The sequence below is a fragment of the Delphinapterus leucas genome, chromosome 10, assembly GCF_059928025.1.
Source record: "Delphinapterus leucas isolate spDelLeu-1000000601 "Yukka" chromosome 10, BTC_Dleu_Yukka2, whole genome shotgun sequence".
Classification (NCBI taxonomy): Eukaryota; Metazoa; Chordata; class Mammalia; order Artiodactyla; family Monodontidae; genus Delphinapterus; species Delphinapterus leucas.
In genome coordinates this window covers 103,243,498-103,267,657 of record NC_143138.1, presented here as the reverse complement: position 1 = coordinate 103,267,657, position 24,160 = coordinate 103,243,498, and the positions used below count along the sequence as shown (strand labels likewise).

General features: G+C 62.1%; 1 protein-coding gene across 2 annotated transcripts in view; it reads left to right on the top strand.

Annotated features, from left to right (window-relative positions):
* Positions 1-24,160, top strand: part of EEFSEC (eukaryotic elongation factor, selenocysteine-tRNA specific) — a 148,971-nt gene that overhangs the window by 110,876 nt on the left and 13,935 nt on the right. For both annotated transcript variants that reach the window (XM_022562491.2, XM_022562493.3), the window contains exons 5-6: positions 10,184-10,840; positions 17,185-17,341. In XM_022562491.2, the coding sequence (XP_022418199.1) occupies positions 10,184-10,840; positions 17,185-17,341 (814 nt within the window). The remainder of the gene's footprint in view (positions 1-10,183; positions 10,841-17,184; positions 17,342-24,160) is intronic.

Below are 24,160 nucleotides of genomic sequence, written 5' to 3'. Positions count from 1 at the left end.
TAAAACTTGGGACGTGGAAGAAATCCTGTGCTCCCGGCAGGCGGCGTTCTGCACCTGCTCTCCTCCGCCATCAGGAAAGGCGGGAGCACTTCCTGACGTCTTTCGGGACAGCTGGGCTCCGGGACCAGTTGGAAAATGCAGGCTTCCTGTAGGTGTTCGGGCTCCTTCCTGCACTGTGACACCGGGAGCTTTCCCTGAAGGAAAGCCCAGGGAAGGGGGAGAGGGACCCAGAAGGAGAAGTTGCTCTTTCATTTCTGACACTCTCCTGGTCTCATTTGCATGGCATTGTCCTTAAACCCAGTTCAGATGTCACCTCCTCTCCTGGCCCCCTGACCCCTCTCTCACGGCATAACAGCTGCCCTAAGTGGCACTTATATCTGCCCCACATGCTCCCAGGGTCAAGTGTAAGGCCTGCCTCGGAGCAGGTGCTACAAGAATGTGTTGAGTTAAACCCAGTTGAGGGAATGTGGGTGATGACTCTGAAAACGGGACTTGACGAATGCCCACGTGCGAGGTGAACAGGAAGGCACGTGGCCTGGCGCGCTTGCGGGAGCAGAGGGTGGAGGGTGCCGGGCCCAGGCGAGCGCTGGGAGAGCCCCGTACTGACGCGGGAGGAGGCTGGGCCGGGTGCCAGAGGGATGACGCCGGACCCCTGGAGCCCCATGGGCTGAAGACCGGCGGCGTCTCGCCCAGGCTCTGTACAAGGCAGGTGGCCCGGCAGAAACATGGGGAAGGGCCACTCTTGGGGAATCTGAGCGAGAAGTGAGACCCAGTGGACGGGAAGACGCTCTGGGATTTGCCACTGACGGGCTGCGAGCCCTTGAAGGACGAGGATGGAGCCAGGGGCTGAGCTTGGGCCGCCGTGCCCCCTGAGGACCTGCGCTCCCTGGACCTCTGCAGGTGTGGACACAGGCCGCTTACATTGCCACGACATCTGGGCCAGGGGTATGAGCCGCTTTACTGGTGACAACACTGAGGCTCGGAAACACTTACAGAACTCACCCCAAGCTCAGCGCGCGAGCAGAGGCGTTGCCCACCCAGGAGCGGGGCCCGGGGGGCGTGGCGGGGACGGGCTGAGGAGCCCGGCCCTTGGGACCATGGGCCCCTTCTGTCCACCTGGGATCCAGGCCGCCCGGTTGATTCTCCGAGGCCCAGGTGTGGTCGTGTTTGCTGCTCCGGCCACAGCTTCTCCGGGCTCAGCCCCGGGACAGAGCTGGCCCCCTTGGCGCACCTCCCAAGGATTCCTTACCCCCCAAAAAGCCCAAGAATGTCGTTAAAAACAATTAAAGCCCCAGTCGTATGGAAAACAGAAGAATCAGGCATTGGTGTAATTCAATTTAAAGTTTTATGGGATGACAAATGCGTGGAGGGTGGCTGGGGGAGGAACGTAAAGCTTCCTGGCAGGCCCCTTGTCACTTTTACGGTTTTTCATTGTTGCAGGACTGGGTGGTTAATAACCAGGGTTAGTTTGTGAGGTCGCAGTGGAGGGGTGCGGCCTTCGCTGGGCCGAGTGGTAGAAACTGAATCCGTCCCCTTCCTCCCCGGGTGCCCACCACATGGCAGGTATCGAGAGGGGGGCCGGCGGTGAGCAGAATGACCCAGGCTGCCCACGGGCCGCTGTCCGTCTGGCACGGGAGCCCCCCAGAAGGGAGCCAGACGCGCGGGCACTTGGTGGGAATGACGATGAGGCCGTGAGGAGCACTGTCGGGGCTCCGGGACCCTGGGCAGGGGCCTGGACTGGTGTGGGGCGTGACTGGGGAGGTGGGCAAGGTGCACACTGGGCCCAGGGGTGACTGACCACTGGGAACGCAGCCTGGCCGGGCGCTTGGGGCAGGGCGGGCCTCCCGGAGAAGATAGACACGCAGCCAGGCAGAGCCCCACGCCATCTCTGACCCTGGAGCTCGGTCTGTGGGTCCCCAGGCTTCTGAAGACCCTCCTCCTTCTCTTAGGGGGTGTTTCTCATTTCTACGCAGGGACCCCGGAGAGGAAGGTCTCCTCGGCTCTCCTCCTCCCCAGGGAGTAGTTGGCTTTAGTTAGGCCCCAGTGGGATGTTTGCGTGGAACAGAGCCCACCTCTGAGCAGCCAGCACCATCCCCCAAGACAAGGCCGGGCGGGAGGAGAGTGGCCCGTGCTGCTAGGGCCCAGTTCCTGGCACTGGTGCCCAGGGGGCAGTGGGCCCAGGAGCAGAGCCAGGACAGAGAGGGGCCTGGCCCGACCTCGTGTGGTGTGTCACCCTCCCTGGGAGCACGCCCTGGAGGCCGCTGGGCCTGGCAGGGTTGCGGTGCAGAGGAGCTTTCACCACTTCGCCTTGGGGTGAAGTGGCGGCAGCAGGACCCTGAGGAGCTGCCGTCCTGGTGATCTGACGGCTGGGCAGCAGTTAAGGGCCTGCGGTGCCAGTGCCAGTGCCGTCTGAGAGGAGGCCTCTCCCATCACCGCTGGAAGGCTGTGAGCTGGTAGTTGGGAAGCCCTAGTGAGACTGAAGCTGTGCTCTGCACACCACGGTTTTCTGTCCCGACACCTGCTCGGGGACACTCCGTGTGCGTGTGTGGGCTGACGCTACAGAAATGGCCACTGCAGCGTCGTTCACAGCGGCCCACGTGTCCATCAGTAAGGGCGCAGATAAATAAAAGGGGGCATTTTCATGTAAAGAAGTACCATGCAGCAGCCAGAAAGCGTGACCTGGGTAGATTGTGCGAGCGGACAGCTCAGTGTCCACGTAAGCATACAGACGAGTATACAGAGATAGATCTATGTACAGATACGTCTCCCGATATGAACAGATGCCAAAACCACGATACAGAGGAAGAAGACAAGTATTTGAATTAAACAGTAGTAGGGCGCCGTTGTATAAAACAACAATCGGTCCTATCCAGGGTGCACACGTGGCTGTAAATGTGTACAGTGGGACACATGAGGACTTCACGAAGGTGATTACTCCAGGTGAGGTGAGGCTGGGGACAGGACTGGGGCCTTCAACTGGACATCAAGACAAAGTACAAGTGACAGACTCACAGAGGTCCATTCCAGTGGTAGGAACACAGGTAGTTACTACATCACTTGACTCCCTGTACCTTTCTGAATGGTTGTCATTTCTCTCAAAAAAATAAGCGGGTGGGAACCGAGTCCCCAGGGCCCATCTGCTCCCCACTCCTGCCGCCTCCACAGCTCACGCCGCTTCCTCCCCGAGCAGCATCCCGAGTTTGGCTTTTTTGTGCAAGATGCAATTAACGTATTAGGCGCGGGACGTCTTATCTGTGGCCGGCCCAGCTCAAAGAAGAGGGAGAAATGAGAGCAGCCAAATTGAAGTCTTATTAAACCAAATTGGTTGGGTCTGATGGAGCCAAACCTAGACGGGTCTTTAAAAGCTGATTTCATTTTTCCCTCCGGTCTGAACCTCTTTGAATTGAAGTAACTGATCCTGGTGTAAGCTTATTAGTGTCAACCTTGTGTGTTTCTTTTCCTCTCCAATTTACATTTTATTAAGTAATGATGAAGTTGCAAGGCCTCGACCCTCGCCTTTGGCACAGACAGGAGCTTCCAGGCTCAATAATGGAACGAAAACGGATAATGGGGTCCAATCTCATTACAGCCAGTACCATTATTACAGAAATCTCTGCACATCAGAAAGACTGCTAAGCCCCCTTCTTTCTAGCATCTGTTGATGCCGGAGGATGTCCGGGGGCCCCAGACCTGCTGTTCCTTTGCAGGAGGCTGCAGTGGTGTTGGCCCATCCATTTCTTACCCTACAGAAGGAACGCTGCCAGAGAGCTCGCTCGTGGGGTGAAGTGTACCGTGCAGTCCGTGGTGGGGTCGATGCGTGTGATATGGTGTAAGAATAGGGGCTTTCAGGATGGGCAGATCCGGATGCAGTGGGCACGTGCCTTACCCTCTGGGCCTCAGTTCCCTGGTCTGTAAAATGCGGTCACTGTTACCACCTGGACAGTTGTTGGGCGAACGGTAAGGACCAGCTTAGCACTTGGTGAGCATTCGGCAGATGTGTCTCTCCTCTGCCTTCTGTGTTGGCCGATGGTGAAATCGTGAGGTCTCCGTCCCGTGGCTGGGTGCCCGCTCTTGCACGCACACTGCTCTGGAGAGCAGAGACGGACGCCTGGTGAACCCCACCTCGGGTCACTTCCAGGCCGGTGTTCATTGGCCTCGGAAAGAGCCCCGGTCATCGTGAGCCCAGCATCCTGCCAAGCGCTCCAGATGCTGGAAACCACAGGGCAGATGCTCGGAAGACACGTGTCAGGCCTGGGGGCAGATGGGGCATTTGTTTGCTCTCCCACCTGGTCAGTCACAGACCTCCACGGAGGGCCTGTCCTGTGCTGGGGCCCTGCCACCCAGAGACAGGCGACAAGGGTGGCCAGAGTGGGCGGAGCAGCTGAGAAGTCAGGTCTGAAACTGTCCACTGCGCCTGGCCAGGGCAGGAGAGAGGGGCTGGGCGCCCTGCCTCTGCCCTCCCGGCTCTAGAGGCGGCCCCAACTCCCCGGCTTCTTCTCTGGAACCGCCTTTCTGGGTTTGCGCCTGGGGGTGGGGGGTGGGGGCATCCACCCCGCGGCCCCTGGCTCCGCCCAGCTCTGCAGGGTGGTGCGCTTTCTGCTCGGGTGGTCGGGTGGTCTCGGGAGACAGGCCGGGATGTCTGGCCTGCCCCGCGGCCCCAGCACTTATTGTCCCAAGTCTCAGCCTGTTTGCTCTGTGACCTTGGAGACATCGAAAACCTCTTTCTTCATCCATAAAATTGAATGTAAAAATATTGACCTACCTCGTTGCGTTTTTATGAAGAATAACCGGCCCAGACGATGGTCAAACTCTTTGTGAATCAGAAAGGGCTGAACTGCTTAGCAAGCGCGAACTGGAGTTTGAAACATTGCTTGCTTGATGTATTCCTGCCTCCCTCCTCCCTGGGCCCAGCCTCCCTCCCCAGAAGTGCCTGGTGCCGGGGAGACGGGAAGAGGCCCTGCAGGCAGCCAGCCCTCGTGGGAGCCGAGCTCAGGGGGGCCGGCCTGCTGATCCCAAGCAGAAGGCCTTCCTGTCCCACTCGACAGCATCCCTCCCCCCGCCCCCCGCCTTCTCTGTTGTCACTGTTGGCGAGCCTCAGCCCTGCTTCTCCCCTGCTTGGAAGGCTCCTCAGCCTGGGGGAGGTCTGGAACCTCTAGCTGCCCCATCCAGCCTCAGGGCCGAGCTTGCCCCGCAGGCAGGCGTGGAGCTCCACGGGCCTTTGAGGACGGGTAGGGCCAGGCCAGGACTGGAGCCCCCTGGGGCAGGGACGGTGTTTACAGCACACATGTGTGGTGAGGTCTCCTCTCTGCCAGGCGCTGTGCTGGGCACTAGAGACGTGAATGGGAAAAACAAAATACAAGCAAAGCCCCTGCCTCGTGGAGGCCACAGCCCATACAGGAGAGAGAGTCAGTGAGCAGATGCGCAATATGTCGGGGGTGGAGAGCACTGTGAATGAAGGGGAACAAGCAAAAGAAGACAGAGGAATGGGGCCGGTGGTCCTGTCTCTTACTGGGTTGCAGGGTGGTGGGGGGGTCAAGGATGGATAAACATTTGAGCAGAGACAGGAAGGAAATGAGGGAATGAGAATTGTGGCTCTCTGGGGGAAGAGCATCCTGGTCAGAGGCCCTGGCAAGTGCAAAGGCCGTGGGGTAGGAGCCTGGCGTGTCTGGGGAGCAGGAAGGGTCATGTGACTGACATGACGTGGGTGGGGGCGGAGCAGTCGTAGCAAATAAAACCATGCCAACAGCAGGGGCCGACTGTGAGGCCCAGTCAGAGTGCGGACGTGAGCTTTTACAGAGCGAGCTGGAAGGCAGGGAGGGTGCAGGGCACGACGACCCTCACAGTCAGGGGGGGCTGGCGGTGGGGGGGCGGTGGGCGCAGCGGAGGGGCCCGAGTGCTGGGCCTGTGTGGGAGGTAGAGCCTCCTGGGTCTCCTCATGACGGGCACGGCGACGAGGGTCACGCAGGATCAGGAAACACGGAAGTGGCACTTCCGCGGAGGACGGGGCTGCAGGGCAGTCCAGGAGGAACTTAGCGCGTGTCTTTCTGACGTGTGTGTCTCCCGACGCCTCCTGCCCTCTGAGCTCTCGGCTGCCCTCAGGCTGGATGCTGGACGTGCCCGTTACCCCGGGCTCCGCCGCCCATTCTGCTGCTGCTGCTGAAAGAACCCGAGTATCCTCCTTGCTGGCTTCCCGCCTTCCTTTCCTGTTCCCTGCCCCCCCGCCCCCGCGCCACGCAGCCAAGTGACCCTGCAAAGTGGCCACTGGAGTGCGTCCTCCCTCTGCTCAGCCCCGGGCCACCACCGCCGGGATGTCTGTTGTCCTCCTGGCCCCACTCCCCTGGCCACCTCTTTTCCTGCCCGCCTTGGGGCCTCGGGCCCGCTCCGCTCTTCCTCTGCCTGGAGCCCCTGTGGGTGGTCCCTTCTCCTCTATCTGGTCTCAGCTTCAGTGCCACCTCCTCAGGGAAGCCCTCCCTGACCACCCAGGAGTCATTAGGTCCCCAGTTAGTCCCCCTCACAGCACCTCCCCATGGTCTTAGGATTCTGCCTTTATTAGCTGATGGTTTAATTAACATCCCCTCACCTGCAAGCGGTCAGTTCCGTAAGATCAAAACTGTGTCCGCCGCCCCTGGGCCATTCCAGGGCCTGGGCCGGAGCTTGAGGGAAACTGGGTGACACGTGGTGAGTGGGCGTGTGGATGGCGCCTCGGCCCCTCCACGTGGGTCTTAGTGAGGATTTGGTGAGGGAGTTGAGCAGGAGTGTCTCTCGAAGTTGCCTAGAAAATGACAGGAAAGACTGTATTTCCTGCCCTTAAGCTGGTAAAACTACCCACATCTCCTCGTTAGTGTCCTCAGTGGGATCTTGTGTTCCTGACGTGGATCCGGGGCAGCTTGGCGGCCGATGGCGTGGTGCCCCGCTGCCCGTCCCCGTCGATCTGTTTCCCAGTTTCCTGTCTGGGCCCTAAAATCTTGATTTGCACAGTTATTTGTCTTGCTGCTCTTCACGGCGCCCTCTTAGGGCATCTGTATTACTTCAGTCCTAAGAACATGAGCTCCGTGGGGAAGAGAACATGCTTTGAATAGCGCCTGCTTGACCCTGGGCCTGGGGGGCCGGGGGGACCATCAGGTGGCACGAGGCCCTGGCCACCCTCAGGGGAGGCTCGTGAACACGCGGGCCCCGCTCAGGCCCCTGCGGGTCTGGACTCCGAGCTCGTGCTCTGCCAGCTGTGCTCTCACCATGAGGGGCGCGTCTCTTCTCCCTCCTGAGGGGCTGCCATGGGCCGGCTCTGTCAGCAGCCCTCCGTGCCAGGCGCTGGGGGTGCAGCAGCAAGTGGAGCCTGGCCCTGTCTTCAGGGTCTAGGAGGAGAGACAGACACATTTGATGGACAGAAATGGAGAAGTCAGACAGTGCCGAACGGTGGAGAAGACGTGTATCCGCTGGGCGGACGCATCCGCTGGGCGGACGTGCGCTGGTGCTCAGTTTACCTGGCGGAGGCACGCGCTCACTCTCCTGTGGCCCAGCAGCTCTCGTCCAGGCCTGGGTCCTGCAGCCTTGTCCCCACACCTGCACCCTCAGGACTCCTGCATAGGACGGGGCCCGCCACACCACACCCAGCAGAAAACTGGAGACGACCCAGGGGCTCGTGGATGGGAGACCAGACAGGGGCCTGTGTGCACCGTGAGATGCACGGTGTCACGACAGGTAAGCTGCAGGTGCAGGCAGCACGGGCACCAACTCCAAGTTCAGAATCTCACAAAACAAAGCAAGTTATCGATTAGACACATGTACTACATATGTGGTAAATCTCTACACAATTATAGACACGTATCAATAAAAAGAAAAGACATGTTACACGCCAAATTCAAGAGAGCAGTTCCCTCCGGCTGGGGGGCAGGCAGGAGAACTGGCTGGGGGAGGAGCACGTGGCGAGACAGACGTTGCTGGTAATGTTTTGGTTTGTATTGTAATTTAAGTCAGTAAATGCACGGAGGCAGGGGCTGACAGAGCTGTCAGCCAGCAGTGACCACAGAGAAAGTCAGGTTCACAGTCAGCCGAGGAGAGCAACCAGCTCTGTCCAGAGTGGGCAGGGAGGAGGTGCCTTGGGAGCTGGGGTTTAGGGATGGGTGGCAATTTGCCAGGTGGAGGTAGTGCCAGGGAGAGGAGCCTCAGGGGCAAAGCTCAGAGGCGTGTCTGCGGGGGGAAAATGTCAAGCCTCCGGGCCGGGGCTTAAGCGTTGAGAAGAGCTGTCCAGTGGGCCGTGGGGCGGGAGGTTCCAGGGAAGGCCGCTCGCGCTCGTGGGGGAGCCAGGCCAGCAGGAGTCCTGGTGGTGCAGCAGAGGGGATGCCCTGGGTGGGGGCACTGATCCCCTGTGGAATTTCAGTTGGTCAAAGGGGCTTCCTCATCACGACAGTTCCACCCACAAGGTTTGAAAGTCATGCTGTAGGAGATGGGAACCCTTGTAGAGGCTGGTGCCGAGGAATTACTTCATCAGACGTGTTAGGGAGCTGGCCTGGAGGGGCTCCGGGGTTGAGGGCCAGGGGACAGCTCCCGGCTCGGCGGGGAGGAGGCATGACTGGGTCCTGCCTCGCTGGGCAGACGCTTAGTGTAAGATAATATTCTCCGGTTACTCTGAGGTGCATTCCTGAAAACCTTAGTTTCCCGTTGCCCTTACAGACCATTTCAGAGATGTTTTATGTTTCTCTTTGATTGATCTTGGCTGTGGCTTTTGACACTGTGCTTCTCACTTTCTCTGCCCCCTGACCTCCTGGTTAGGTCGTTAATGGTCTTTAAACAAACACGTAAGTATCAGGCTCTCCAGGAAAGGACTGGGCTCCTGCGGCTCATGTCAGCACAGCACCCCCTTTATGGGGAGAAAACGGGGGTTCCGCACACCCGACTTCGTAGACGGGGTGCTCGCGACCTGAAGGTCAGAGCTGTCTTTGGTGTGATGATTTTTGATGGCAGGTTTTCGGAAATCGATTTCACGTTTCTCTGCTGCGCTAACCAGAGGTCCCAGCACAGATTTGATCTTATCACTGCGACGTGGATCTTGGTGTAGACGTTTGTTCATTTTGTGAACGTTTGTTGGGGCCTTTTCTGTGTCTGTTCCTGATTTAGCAACCGTGGGTGCAGAAATGTGCTGGTGTGTTGGTCGGTGTGATGGTTTGGAAACAGATCGGGCAGGCGCTCCTTTGCCATCGCTCCTGGTGACGTCCGGCCTGCTCCCCCGACTGCAGGGCCTCCCCCCACCCCCGCCTTTGCACCTGCGGGTCCCCCCATTTAGAGTGGACTTTCTCTGGCCTCCGCACAGCTGGTTGTTACGATGGGGTCTCGACTCAGACATGGGCTCCGCAGAGATCTCCCTGACCTCTGACGGCAAACAGCCCGACTCTCCCCACCCCCGGGCCGCCTCCAGCGTCACCATGTGTCGTTTCCTCTGGAGCGTCTCATAAACAGTATACAGATTATGGTGGTATTACTTACATGTATCTGTACACAAAAATGTTATGTGTCCGTTTTACTTATATTAATATAAGTTTTGTTAATATATTTGTAATGTTGTTGCTGTTTCTGGACGCTAAGCTCTTTGAAAATGTAGCTGGCTCTGTCCCACTCCCGGAACAGTGCCTGCCACACAGCAGCCCCAGGGGACCGTGTGTCTGGTCAATGAAGAGCCACTCTGCCCTGGAGAAGCCCGCCGGCTGGCAGCGGGCAGGTCCAGAACAGGCAGTGACAGCACAGCAGGCGGTGTGGGCCAGGAGGGGCTGGGGCCGCACTGAGGAGAGACAGCAAGTCCTGCCCACGGGGGTCTGGGCAGACTTTCCAGAGCAGGGGTGTTTGTCCTGGGCTTTCCAGGCAGCCGGGCATGGCTTGGCAGGCGTGGGGCTGGCAGGGAAGCAAACCTAAACAGAGGGCTGGTGAAGAAAGCGTGGGGTGGGGCCTGGGGGTGGAGCAGGAGAGGGGACCCCCGGTGGTGCTGGATGGGCTGCAGTAACCGCTGACTGCATCCCGGCCTGGGTGCCCTGTGAGCCTGGCGCCGCGTTTGCAGGGTGGAGCCCTGCTCCGTGCAAGGGGCATGTGACCGGGTGCCGGTGAGTGTTGGTGGCGCCGGGACGGGGGCTTCTCCAGCTGGAGCCCCCCAGCCTTGAGGCTCGGCCTCAGCGCTCCCTCTCTTACTCCCGACCAGGTGGTGAGGAAGGTGAAGTCCATGCAGATGTTCCACACACCCGTCACCTCTGCTGTGCAGGGGGACCGGCTGGGCATCTGTGTCACCCAGTTCGACCCCAAGCTGCTGGAGCGTGGCCTGGTGTGCGCCCCCGAGTCTCTGCACACGGTGCATGCAGCCGTCGTGTCCGTGGAGAAGATCCCGTATTTCCGGGGATCCCTGCAGACCAAGGCCAAGTTCCACATCACCGTGGGCCACGAGACGGTCATGGGCCGGGTGATGTTCTTCAGCCCTGCCCCCGACGGCTTCGACCATGAGCCCGTGCTGGACTCCTTCGACTTCTCCCAGGAGTACCTCTTCCAGGAGCAGTACCTGTGCCCGGGCTCAGTGCCAGCCGAGACGGACGGTGGTGAGGCCGACAGGAGGGTGGGCCAGGCCTCCGAAGGCCGCTGCCCCCGGCAGCAGTGGGCCCTCGTGGAATTCGAGAAGCCCGTCACCTGCCCGCGGCTGTGCCTGGTGATTGGCTCCAGGCTGGACACGGACATCCACGCCAACACATGCCGGCTGGCCTTCCATGGCATCCTGCTGCACGGGCTGGAAGATAAGAACTACGCCGAGAGCGCCCTGCCCAGGCTGCGAGTGTACAAGCTGAAGCACAAGCACGGCATCGTGGAGCGGGTAAGCAGCCTTCCCCCTCCCTCCTGCCCACCGCCCTGCCTGGTCTGACAGCCAGGAAGGCCTTGGAGACCTGGCTCCGGCGCCTGTGGTCTCCAGACAGGGAGCCAGGTGGGAGTGGCCTGCGTCCTCTCCACCAGTTAGAGCCAGGCTGACACGCAGGCGGGGCCCATGAGCCCGCCTGGCCCGCCTGGTCAGTGCAGGTGGTTCCTTGGGCGCCCCCCGACCCCCTCATCTGTGCCTGCAGCCCTGCATGGGAGCCCATGCCTACCGGGCCACAGGTGAATGGGTGGACGAACACGCAGGCCTCACTGTGTCCCTGTGGCGCGTGCTCGTGGGGGTCAGGCACGGCAGTGGGTGGTCCTGGGACCCGACCGGGCTCCGCTGACTCAGGGCAGCAGTGCTGAGACCCCAGTGTCGGGGAGCTCAGGTTCGTGCGGGGTCTGCCCGGAGCCTCCCAGCAGGCCCTGCGGTTCTGATCCTCGTGCAGCAGAGGAGGGCCACCCCTCCTGGTCCAGCCCTGAGTCAGTGCGGGCGCCGGGTGACAGGAGGAGGTGTCCAGGGCCTCACGGTGGGTGTGCCGGGTTTTCCATCGCTCACGCCCTCTGGCCTCGCCCCTCCCCTGGGCCCCCGGGTGTTCCCCTCCCACCCCACCCCTCCCTTCTCAGGATCCTCCCTGGCTGCTCAGGCCCTGCGCCCCTTCCTCTGCAGCCCCAGGGGGAGATGAGGAGACGCCCTTCCTTACCCACTCGCAGGTCCAGATGCAGGATCCTCAGCCCCGTGGGCTTGGGCATAGCCCTGCGGCCCAGCCAGCGGAGCCAGGGCTCCTGTGTTGCCTCATGCACACCCTGGAGCTGGTGCACACGGCTGCCCTCCGCTAAGTTGCTCACTCTGTGGGCCTCTGTTTCCTCATTTGTAAAAATCACATGGACGTGGGACTTCCCTGGTGGCGCAGTGGTTAAGAATCCGCCTGCCAGTGCAGGGGACACGGGTCCGAGCCCTGGTCTGGGAAGATCCCACACGCCGCAGAGCGACTAAGCCCGCGAGCCACGACTACTGAACCCGCGTGCCGCAACTACTGAGCCCGCGAGCCGCAACTACTGAAGCCCGCGTGCCTAGAGCCCGTGCTCCGCAACAAGAGAAGCCACGACAATGAGAAGCCCACGCACCGCAACAAAGAGTAGCCCCCGCTCGCCGCAACTAGAGAAAGCTCAGCAACGAAGACCCAACACAAACAAAAATCAATCATTCAGTCACATGGATGGAGGTGGGCAAATGAGGTCTCATACCTGGGATGCACCGCCCCACGCCTCCGACTGCTGCCACAGCCCGGGCCCAGCAGCCCCACCCGCCCCCGGCCACGGCAGCTTGCGTAGTCCCACCCACATCACTAGAAAACAAAGGTGTCGCACCAACTCCCACTCATGCGCCCCCCCAGGCTACCGGGGTGAAGGCAGCACTGCACCCTCACGTGCATGGTGGCCAAGGCATGGTGGGCACAGGCAGGCCGGCGGGCTGGGCGGGGGCTGCCAGGGGACCCAGGCGGGGGCGAGCAGAGGACTGGGCATGGCAGGTCTCCCGCCGAGGCCACAGGGACCCAGTGTGCACGGGCTCCAGGCCCGCTGGACGGGCCCCTGCAGGCCAGGCGTTGGGTGAGTCTCTTCCCCTCAGTTTCCTTGCTGGAAAAATGGGGGCCGTGCTCCCCACCTCTCAGGGCGGTAGAAGGAGGGGAGGCCACTGTGTGTGAAGTACCAGCGCAGAGCGCCGGGCTCGGTGCTGTTCACTTGGACTTCCCTCGCGGCGCGGCGGCCCGGGCTACCAGGTGGCTGCACCTTTCTCTCCCCCGTGGTGGGGTCAGGCCGGGCGTGCCGGCCACCCTGGGCCTGGCATCCACTGGCGCCGGACAGGAAAGGCCTGAGGGCATGGCCAGAGGAGCCTGTGGCCTCTGCCCAACCAAGGGTAAACACGCAGACGCCACCAGGAGCGCTGGCCGGCTTTGAAGTCTGAAGCGGCACTGCCTGCCGGCTCCCAGCTCTCCCCGCTCCACTGCTGATGGCTTGTTAGACGTGCCCGGGGCACCAGGTGCGGGCCGGCCTGCGACTGCCTCTGGTCAGCGCGGGTTCCTCGCCATCCGGCAGGCTAGGCCCCCCAACTCCTGGAGGAAGCAATGCTGCGGTCCAGCCAGCCGCTCGGCCAGCTCTGCTGCCCCTTGCCCCCCACTCCACTCCCAGGCTGCTCAAGGAACAGAGCTTCTTCCTGCAGCAGAGGCCGAGCGGGCCCTCCCCTGGGGAAATCCGATGGCTGCCCACGTGTGCTGGCCCAAACCCAGGCCTCTCTCCTGCCTTCTAAACAGCGTCTGATAGCCAAGACTCTCCCTCAGCTGCCGAAATGCTTATTGGCCCCCCTTTGAAAATTGCCTTTTTTGTTGCTGTATAGATGCAGGGTCAAGGCAGCTGGACACGGTGGAAAAAGCTGGCTCTGGATCTGATGTACTGAGCAGGGGCTGCTGCCTCGGCCCGGCCGCGGACCAGTCACACCCCTCCCCCACCCCCGGAACCCGTCGCTTCTTTAACGGAGTTGGTGGGGAGCTGACGCGACCACGCGTGTGAGGGCCTGGCGTGAAGCGTGAGCCTGGCATGCAGTGAGCGCCCAGCAAAGAGTTAGCCTCCCTTTCTCTCCAGGAGAACGCAGCTGCCTCTGGGGACGGTGCCTTTGTACCTCCTCGTCAGCACCGGCAGAGACTCTGCCTGCGTTGGTGCCTGGTGACGGGAACAGAAAGAGGGAGGGAGGCTCCGTGCGTCGGGGTCGTGGGCCGCCAGGCTCGTCACTGCCAGGCCGGGTGCCCGTTCGGTGCTGGGCAGGCCCAGTTTTGAGGAAGAAGGCCTGGTCGGCCTGGGAGCGGGCGTGGCACAGTCCCCCTCGGGTGACGCCCAGAGCCTGGCCGCCCGAGGCCTCCCCGCCTGGGCCTCTGGAACTCGCTTGAAGAAATGAAACAACTTGAAGGCTAATGTCCGTTCCTGGGTTTGCCCCAGGAGATTACAAGGGGTTGATCGTTGCCCCCCAGTGTACTTGGGCATCAGACACGCCTCGCCCTGCGCTGGGGGGCGGGAAAGATGCAGTCTTGGCCACTGGTTTCTGAGGCCAAAAAGGATGGATGAGGCCGGGCATCGTCGTCCAGGGACCTGGGAGTTGTCGTTCCCGGTGACTCCAAGGGCCCATTCGCGGCACAGGTCTCCCCCGGCTCCTGTCCTCCGAGGGTTGGCTAACTCGCTCTCGAGGTTCTGGGTGGGCTAGAGGAGCCCCCGCCGCAGGTACTGCTTCTGTCATTCTCCCAGCTTCATATTCTGGTCATCGAGGTTCTGGCCTCTGGGCAGTTGTCCTGCTACCAGGTCTCAGGTGTTCTTGCCAGCACCAACACCCTTCATCCTAGCAACAGCCTTTTCCAGAGGAAGGAACTGAGGTTCAGAGAAGCCCCATGCCCCAGATTGCAGAGTTGGAGGAGATGGATCAGGGCCCCAGCCTTGCCAGCCCTCTCTGCTCAGGGCTCCGCTTCACAGCCAGCCGCCCCTGTCTCCTTGCTGCCACTTCTCCAATCTGAATTAGAATAGTCGCTCCAGAACTTGGGCAATTCCCAAGCCTCATCACGGCAGCCGGCCCTGAGAGAGACACACACGTGTAATGACATAATTACGTGCGCCGCCAGCCAAGTCCCCGCTCAGAGGCCGGGGACAGAGGGGACTCGCCTGGTGTGGAGGTGAGGGCCCGGGCTCTGTGAGCGGCAGTGACTGCTCTTGGGGAGCTCGGCCTCCAACCACCAAAGGCCAAGAGACGAAGCGGATAGCTCACGCAGACGGTGCATGTTTCCCTGGGAGCTTATGGCTGTAACTGTGTGGCGGCTCAGCGTCGCTCCCGGGGAGCTGCCGCCCGCAGGTTCCACGCGTGTTGCCTTTGGCTCCTCGTCACGGCGGTGGGTTCAGAAGGAAAAGCCTCCGGCTAGTCTCAGAAGGTCTTCCCTTGTTGGATGTGCTGGTGTGTCTGATCTCTGAGGTCCCTGCCTCGGCTGGAAGCGTCATCTGGAGAGGAGCTCAACCCTCAGGGGCACGCACGTTCCAGAGACGGAGGGGCTGAGCTTCACCATTTCCCGCAGCCCAGGACAGATGCCGCCTCTGGTCTTCCTGCAGCACTGCAGAGGCCTCCCCTCTGACCAGCGTCATGAAATGAGGGCTCCCGCAGCAGCCGTTCGCTGAGCCCCTCTCACGGCCCCACCCCCTGTAACTACTGGAGGGGTGTGTTCTGGGGGTGCAGAAATGTGCACCTGCCACTCCCGCCAGTCCGGAACGCTCCTACGGGGATATTGCGAAGGCCTGGCCGGCTGGGGTTTGAGTTTCCACTGTGCCCCTGGCTCTGGCATTCGCGACCCGCTCAGATCTCATCCCTGAGCTCAGCTCTGACCTCTGCAAAGTGGCCGTGGAAATCCCTTGCAGACAAGGGCTCTGCGAGGGCTCAGTGTGACCCACTGGTGCCTCAGTCCGCACAGGCTGGGGTCTCCGAGGGGCTGGGGGTCGGGGGTCTCCGAGGGCTCTCCTCCCAGCGACAGGCAGTCTCAGCGGCCAGGCTGACCTCGGGACCAGCCTCTGGCTGTGGGGAACGTGGAATGGCTGGTTCAGAACCATTGGGTCGGTTCAGCCAAAGTCCTGGCACCTGCTGGACCAGGCTGGGCTCCTGACGAGACTGGGACAGAGTTCCACGTGCAGGCCGTCCTGGTGGGGGGTACAGATGGGAGTCCTGCGAAAGCGATGGGGCCACCCTTCACCATTTGGGGCTGGTGACGTCTGCTCGCCTCGACTCCCCTGTGCTGAGGTCGGAGGAGCTGCCTCCGTTCAGTTCACCCTGCAGCCTTGCTGGATGCCCAGCAGCGGCAGCGGGGACGCCCGCAGACGGTGCGGTGCGGAGGGCCGAGCCGGGTCCGGCCACGAGGGGAGCCCTGTGAGTCTGGAGGACAAGGAGGAGGTCTCGTGTGGGGACGAGACTGAATTACAAAGGGCTGTGCAAGTGGGAATGATGATTCTTATCATTGCCTGTATCTGATTCATCCATCACTGGGGAGAGGAGGAATGCACGTACCTTTCATCTAGCACTATGAATCAAACAGGATAGGATATGTTTTTCCAAAAGGTTTTCAGGGTAAATGGGACAGTTTCTGCTTTTCAAAACAATCCATCCATTTGGCCCTTGGCCAGATCGTGGCATCTTGGGCAGAAGCAAGATGTTTCTGAGCCTGGCCCCCGGGGGCCCCCAGGAGCAGGTCCCACCACTGGCAGTACGTCCGGCCTCCACGCGGCTGCCCGAGCTGCTGCCTGGTCGGACTCCATGCAGCTGCCCCAGGCCGGCGCACGGGGCCGGGAGGGCAGGAGGAAGCCTCCCCAGTCTCTCCCATGGCCCCCTAGTGGGACCCGGCATTCTGAGGCCTGGTAGAGCTGGTCTTTACACATGCGTGTGCACACACGCCCCCTTCCCTTCTCTCTGCACAGAGGCCTGGCACCTTCCTGGCACAGGCCCTGGAGAGGAGCCTGGCAGGTCCAGGGAGGCCTGAGCCGCCGGAGGCCAGGGCTGGCGGGACTCACACATCGCCTGCCCCAAGCTCAAGCCCTTGGGAGAAGGTTCCAGAGGAACACAGCTCGGGGCGAAGCCAGGGCTGCCCCAGGCCAACTTCCTCACACACACGTGTGCCTCCACTCAGCCTGGGCCTCCACATGGACAGCCGCGAGCCAAGGGAAACGGGGCTCCAGCAGGGAGAGCCGTGGGGGCACTGCAGAGGTGGGGCCGCGGTCTGCGGGATGGACGTGGGCCAGGCCAGGGAGGGGGGCCCTAGGCTGGGACACACGTGCGTGTGGCGGGCAGGACGGCAGAGGCCGGGTTCTTAGAGCCGCCTCGGTGCGGGGGATGCTGGAGAGAGGGTGGGCGCCGTCCCCTCAGCCTGCAGTGCCGTGAAGGCTTTCCTGAGGAGCGCTGCCAGCTTGGGGACAGGTGGGCGGGCAGCCATGCAGAGGCGGGCAGCTGCGGACTCTCGTCACCTCTGCCTGTGGGCTCTGTGGCCGTGGACGGGCAGTGCCTCCTCCTCCCATCTGTCAGGTGGGAAAGTGCCACGTGGACGAGCCGAGCGCGTCCAGCCAACCAAGTGCCCACAGCCGGCCTGGTGCGGCCCAGGCCCAGCAGGTGTCTGTGGTGGCGGGGAGTGGCAAGAGGGCCCGGGCATCACCCGTGACACAGGCGGACCACCTGGGCAGTGTGGCAGCCCAGCCTTTCCCAGGCACTAACGCTCTCTCCGGGGCTGGGTGTGGGCACAGGTGATGGACGACTACAGTGTGATCGGCCGCTCCCTGTTCAAGAAGGAGACCAACATCCAGCTCTTCGTGGGGCTCAAGGTGCACCTGTCCACTGGGGAGCTGGGGGTCATTGCCAGCGCCTTCGGCCAGAGTGGCAAGTTCAAGGTCCACATCCCTGGTGAGTGTGGTCATTTTTTTCTGCTCACGGGAGCTGTGCCGGGAAGGTGGAGACGGCACCCAAACACTGGCCCTCGGCTCAGGGTCTAGGCCCGCCCATGCCAGCATTGCGGGCTCAGCCTGCATGGCATCATGGCTTCTGGTCCCGCCACCTGTGGCTGGAAAGCCAGTGTGTGTCCTGGAGGAGCCTGGTGTGGACCCGGCATCTGGTCCAACCGCCCACTGCACCACCCCGTGACCTGTGCATGGACGGGACAGTGCTGCTCAAACAGGCGGTTCTGAGGGGCACGGTAGGTGAGGGAGACCACCAGGGCTGGCACGCGGCCCCGGAGCCAGAGGGTTGCCCAGGACGTGCGTTGCCACCTCCTTTCCTGCCTCCCACTGGGTTTGAGGTGGGACTTGTCTACGGCGGGGCCGAAGTGCGTGTCTGCTGCTGGGACAGAGCACCCAGGTGTCCTCAGCTCCACCCCTGTCACTCCTCGCAGCCCAGCTTCCTGAGGTCCCGCTGGCCAGGTGTGGTGGCCGTGGTCAGGGGAGGGGCAGAGCGAACCCGTGTAGGAGGTGTGGACCGTGAGCTGAGCACGAGGAGAGGGCCGTGGGCAGCCGGGGGATCCCAGGAAGAGGGACAGCTGAGTAGGGCCTGGCCGCCGGGGGCGGGGGGCCCGCAGAGAGGGAGACGCGGAGGCCCTGAGGACGGGGCGGGGGACGGAGGGAGGGCCTGCAGAGCCCTGGGGCAGGCGAGGACGGGCCCGAGGGGTGCTTCCGTTAGCGGACCTGCACGTGGCTGTGCTGCTTGGAGCTGCGGGACTAGGGGGGTGGGAAGCTGCGGGCGGGCTGCATCTGGTGGGCCTGGGGCCTCGGAGCACGGCTTCTCCGGCGGACTCTCCGTGTGGGGTGGTGCCTACCCGGCTGGGAAACAGGGTCCTCTCCTGAGAGCCTGGCCCAGCAGTTGCCTCGTGAGACCCCCTCTGCCCCTCGCGAGGGAGGGCGGCGGTCAGCAGAGGCCCGCTTCCTGCGGCCCGGGCTGTGGGACTGTGCCCTGAGGCCTCTACCAAGGCGGGAGCCCCGTCACGGATGAGGGACCCCGGGCAGGCAGGGGTACCCGTGGGAGTCCAGCCACAACACCGGGCTTCAGGCTCCCATCCTGTCCTCCCCACTGTCCCTTGGCCACTCCTGCTCGTCACTTCAGCCAAACTGGGCCCCAGGGAACACGTGCAGGCCCGCGTCCAGACCTCAGTCCCCAGGGCCCCAGCCTGCACATGTGGGACCCTCTGGGCACTGGGGGGTGAGAGCCAAGCTGCCTGGGGGGAGAGGCCCACCCCGGGCGCCCGCCCACCAGGCCTCGGGGCCCTGCTGGTCCACACAGAGGGACGGAGGGCAGCGTCCGTGTCCTCTCCCGGGGTGGACGGCATCATGCCGACCTTGCCCTGCTCCCCTTGCTCTAGCCCGAGGCAGACTCAGAGTTGGGTGTCCCAGAGCAGGAACGTGGGAGGAGGCGTGTTTGGGGCCCTGGGTTCTGGGGTGGGGCAGGGGGCCGTGGTGACGCTGCTTCGGGCAACTCGAGTTCACATTCCTGCCGTAGGTCAGTGTTGCCTTTTAATAGGTCTGTTCCCTGTTTGTGGCTCTTAAGATTTTTATTAAATGTAAATGGTCAGATTCCTTCATCCCACCCACTCCCACTCCCGCCCTCCCCGCCCTCCACCGACACTACTCGGTCTTTTCCTGCCATCCCTCCCCTACAGGATTACTTTTAACCTTTTGGGAGTGCTAATTGTGAAAGAATCTTCAGTAAACCGGACGCCCAGCACCAGGTGGCGCAGCGGCGGGACTTTCGGCCCAGGTTGGGGACGAGCCGGGTCGGGAGCCCTTGGGGACGAGCCGGGTCGGGAGCCCGGGGTTTTGGGGCCGCGCACTTATCGGCTCCCGGAGCAGGGGGCGTCTGGGGGCCCGCAGACCGTGGACGGGGCGGCGTTCAGTGTGGCGTACGGGCCTCCCGCTGGCTCTGCAGGACAGCCGGCCAGAACGGCGACTGAGGAGCCCTCTGGGTGTCCTTCCCTGCCCCGCCCGCAGGCCCAGGTGCACTGGGGCCTCTCACCTCGGAGGCAAGGCCCACAGGGCCAAGCCGGGGTGTCAGAGGCCGGTGGCAGGCGGTAGGGAGTGGGGGCAGCGTGGTAAACAGGGACCACTGCTCGGGCCTTGCTGCTCCCATGCGATGGGACGCAGGCCCAGGAATCAGACTTCATCTGGTTCAATTTTTATGGAAAATTTCCTGATTGAAAACTTAAACTGTCTGAACTAAACGAAACCTGCCTTTGGGCTGGGTTTGGCCATAGTGCCTTGTGACTCCTACTTGAATTTCTGGAAGGACACTTGGGCCTCGGGTTCAGGAGTCCAAGCTGAGCCGTAATAAGGGAGCAGTGTCTTATGGAGCCGTCACTGCTGGCTTCTGAGACAAGGGTCCTGACCCTCGAAACCAGATGGGCTAGAGGGACGGCCCCATCCTGACGCCCAGGGAGCCTTCCCAGAAAGTCCTGGGCGGCCTCAAGGTTGGAAGGCCCCACGTTCACACAACTGCTCCTTCAAAAGGGTTCTCTCCGTCTGTAAGCCCCGGGGGCTGGAAGCCCTACGAGACGAGTTGGGGACCCACCGGGCAGCACTGCTGGTTCTCGAGGGTGGTGGGAGGATGTTGCTGGGCAGGGACGGCTCCTCCGGACAGACCTGCCCCTGTCCCAGCACTGCACCACTGGCGTCAGGTGGCCCTCGGCCGGTGCCTCTGAGCAACCTGGAGTGCCTGCGCTGTGCGCCAGCGCCCCGAAGGGTGTGAGCGAGCTAAGCGGGGGCAGGGGGTGGCGTGCAGACGCGGCAGGGGCCGCTCGGGGAGCGGGGCCTGGGGGTCCGCCAGAGGCAGGTCTCGAGTAAGAGGCTGACTTCATTTGATTCGCGATTTTAAACGACCCCCTGGAGAATGGTTTAAGGAAGGCTGGAGGGGAAGCGGGACGGCAGAAGTCTGCTGCAGTGCACAAGTGACTGTGAGGTCTGTGTCGTGTGTGTCGGAAGCCCAGGAAGGCTTCCCGGAGGAGGGGACAGTTAGTCAGAATCCTGCCCCATCCGTGAACCTCCTCAGGCCAAGCACGAGGAGGAGGCCGCGCTCCAGGCCTGAGCGTGTGGGCGTGTTTGGGAAGCACAGCAGGAGCAGTGGGAAGGGCCGCAAGCGGGGGCTGCGGAGGGCATGAGGGCCGGGCCTGGGTCACCGAGTCGGGAGCCAGCGTGGTCCTGAGCTTCCCCACGGGGCGGAGCACAGCCTCAGCTCTCAGTGTCCCCACCGGGTGTCACCACCCCGTTCTCACGGTGTCCCTGAGGACACGCGCAGCTCTGCACAGCAGACGGGCAGCTCTCTGGTCTGGGCTGCTCGGGGTCCTGCTGGCCCTGCACCGGCCCTGGCCTGGGTCCCGACACCCACAAGGAGAGCCTCGTCCTGTCTCCACAGGTCCAGCTCAGAGACACCACGAGACTGCAGCGCCCCCGGGCCGGCGCTGGCCAGGCGTCCAGGGCTCGGGACCAGGTGTTCGCTTGTGTCCCCGTCGCATGTCTTAGGGAGGGAGACTGAGCCTTGGGAACGAGACCCGTAGACAAGCTTAGCAGCGTGGCTGGAGCCCTGCCCACCACCGCCTGGCCTCATGCCCGCTTGGTCCAGCATGCGGCGAAGCAGTGCTTTGGGCAGACGCCCTTGCCCTGCACCTCGCGGCATCGGGAGCACGAGGGCCGGCCCTCGCGGGAGGTGGCCGCAGCCCAGGCGAGCTCTGGAGGAGATGGGAGTTGGAGCTGGGCCTCTATGACTCCTCTCAGGCTTCGCACCTGGTCCCGTCTCCAGCTCTCGGCTGCAGCAGGTCGGGGTGGACAGCCGTGCAAACAAGATCAGGGGAAGCTGTCTGTGGTTTGTTTATTTATTTATTTATATTTGGCTGTGTTGGGTCTTCGTTGCTATGCCCGGGCTTTTCTCTAGTTGCAGTGAGCGGGGGCTACTCTTCGTTGCGGTGCGGAGGCATCTCACCACAGTGGCTTCTCTTGTTGTGGAGCACGGGCTCTAAGCGTGCGGGCTCAGTAGTTGTGGCGCACAGGCTTAGTTGCTCCGCAGCGTGTGGGATCTTCCTGGACCAGGGCTCAAACCCGTGTCCCCTGCATTGGTAGGATTCTTAACCACTGTGCCACCAGGGAAGTCCCTGTGGTTTATTTTTAAGAAAGAGGAGTTTAAGCAACAGCCACTGTCTGGGTGGTGGACAGTGGTCCCTGGATGTGGTCGCTCAGCTGAGGACCCTGCGGGCCAGGCCGCCTCCCCACAGGCCTCCCATGTTCCGCAGCTCACTGCGTTCAGAGCCTCCATTTGCCTCTGGTGAAATGGGGGTAGTCGTCCAGTTGCGAGGGGCTGTGAGGATCAGGCCAGTGCACAAAGCCACCCTGATGGCCTGCCGTGTGTGCGCCCACAGGCTGCGGGCCGAGGCCACCAGGTCCTGTGGTCGGCCACACTCAGCTCCACACAGCACAGCCACGATAGAATCAGGTAGGGCCCCGTATCTGGCCTCCGTTGGTCCAGGCCCTTGATGCGCTGCCTCTTCCTCCTGCTGCAGCCCTCGCCCCACTTCCCTGAAGGGTACGCGGAGGCTCAGAGGATCTGGACGCCTGGCCCAGCAGACCCTGGAGTCCCCAGATGGAAGTGGGTGCTTCTCATGGGCGCTGCTCCACTGAGAGGCTTCTGGAAACCCAGTGAGGAGGGCAAGTGTAAACTCATCTTGGTGCCAAAGGGAGGGTCCGCAAGGAGTCCTGGTTGTGGGTACTGTCATGTTCCCATAAATAGGCCTTTGGACAACGGGCATTTGGGCTGCATGTTCCCTCTGAGGTTTAAAATGAAACTGGTTTTCTTTTCCTGTAAAATGTGTTGTCCCCACACACATCCCCAGCCACCCAGTCTGGTTTCCCCGGCACTCCCAGGAGTGCCCTGCAGAGCCCTTCCCTGGAGGAGGACTCGGGGTGAGGAGGACACCCTGCATCTGGTGGTAGTGTCCCCTGGAAGAGCCCCAGTCTCCCCGCGTGGGCGACGTGGGTGAGAGCAGGTGAAGGCAGCCGCAGCTGACGTTCAAAGTCATCTTTGAAAAGAGTCAGAACACCAAGTTGTACCCGCCACGTCCTCCCAACCACGCAAGAAGAAGCTTTGCAGAGAAAAGGAAGAAGAAACCAGGTGAAAACATTAACGATGGGACTGTGGGAGACTTTCTCCCTTTTTATTTTTCTCTTGGCACGCAGATTTCACTGAATGAGCCTGGTGCGTCCACAGCTCTGGGCCAAAGGCGTGGAGACTCCCCCGCCCTACTCAGATCCTGGGTGCCAGGCCCCGGCTGGGTCCTAAACCCAAGCCCAGACCCAGGGCCCGCCCTCAGCCGCCCTCAGCTGCTCTGTCCCCTGGCGGGCCAACTGTATCACGGGGGCAGACCCCCCCAGGCCACCACCATCTGACAGACCGTGGGAGGGAGCCTAGGCTTGGAGGCCTTCTCTGGGCCTGAAAGGACGGGTCACCCTGAGCCCCAAGGCCAGGGCCCGTGTTGGGCCCACACCCCGCGTCCAAGGGCTGGCACCGCCCAAGGAAGGCAGGTGGGCTGCACCCCAGCCGGCGGGCGGCTCAGAGGGGAGCGAGGGAGCTCAGTGAGAGGCCGGGGAGGGGCTGGCCGGGCTCGCTGCAGGCCGGGGGCACTGAGGGGGTTTGGGCAGAGGAGGCCAGTATCTGAGGCATGTGTGGACGGTGGTCCAGGGAGGCTGCAAACCCCCCGTGGAGCCCCGGAGAGTTCACAGCGGGCTCCGGAGAGCAGGCGGGGCGGGAGCCTCGGGCTGCCCTCTGTCCCCAGCCCCGGGCCGGCTGTCACCCAGCTGCGGGCCGGCTCACTCCGACGGCTGCCTTCTGCCTGGACAGCCCGGCCCACTTCAGCCCCATGGGGGCCTGAAGCCGGCTCTGTCGGGGCAGCGACCCTGAGGTGAGGGGACCCTCCCCAGGCGGTCAGTGGCCTCCCCCTAGGTCCTGTCACCGGCTGTCCACGGAGACTCCGGAAAGCAGCTCGGTTGGGAGAAAAGCGGGTTGGAGAGAGTTGAGGGGTGAGAGTCGAGGTTTCAGAAAATCTCTATAAAATGAAAACAGACCATCCGTCTCTCTCACTGGCGTCTCACCCGACAGTGGCCTTTGTGGCTTTCACCCCCCCCGTCCGTGGGTAAGCAGCTCTGAAACCCAGTGCAGAGCCAGCTCCGGCTGCCAGCCACCCACCGCTGCCTCTCCTGGAAGCCAGCCTGATGGAGGGGGACCTTCACCAAGCGCAGGGAGCACTTGGGGTGTCTTTTCTCCCCCAGAAGAATGGCCAACCCTCTTCCCCTTTGGCCATTGAAGCATTTCAAAGCAATTGTAAAAATTATATGAACCCCATCGAAGAACTGTTACAACAATGTTTATACCCAGTATTTGAAACAAAGACAATGATATTATAAATAATTGTAGATGACGAAGATAGGCAAGAAAAAATAACATCATTAAAAGAATTTTACAAGACGGACCGTTCACCAAGACGGATGGAGTAACACAATACGTTAAAAATACCTGCAGTTAACATAAACACGGCACAGTGTACAGAAACCATCTGCCGACCAGCCTCACCCTGGGCATGGTCCCTTGTCATCCACATGGGCCGTGCCAGGGCCTCCCCGTGGCCCCGGTGAGGGCAGGGCCCCCAGGAAGAGGCCATTGGCATGTGCCTAGCGGGCCTGGGACCTAGTTCCAGCACGAGGA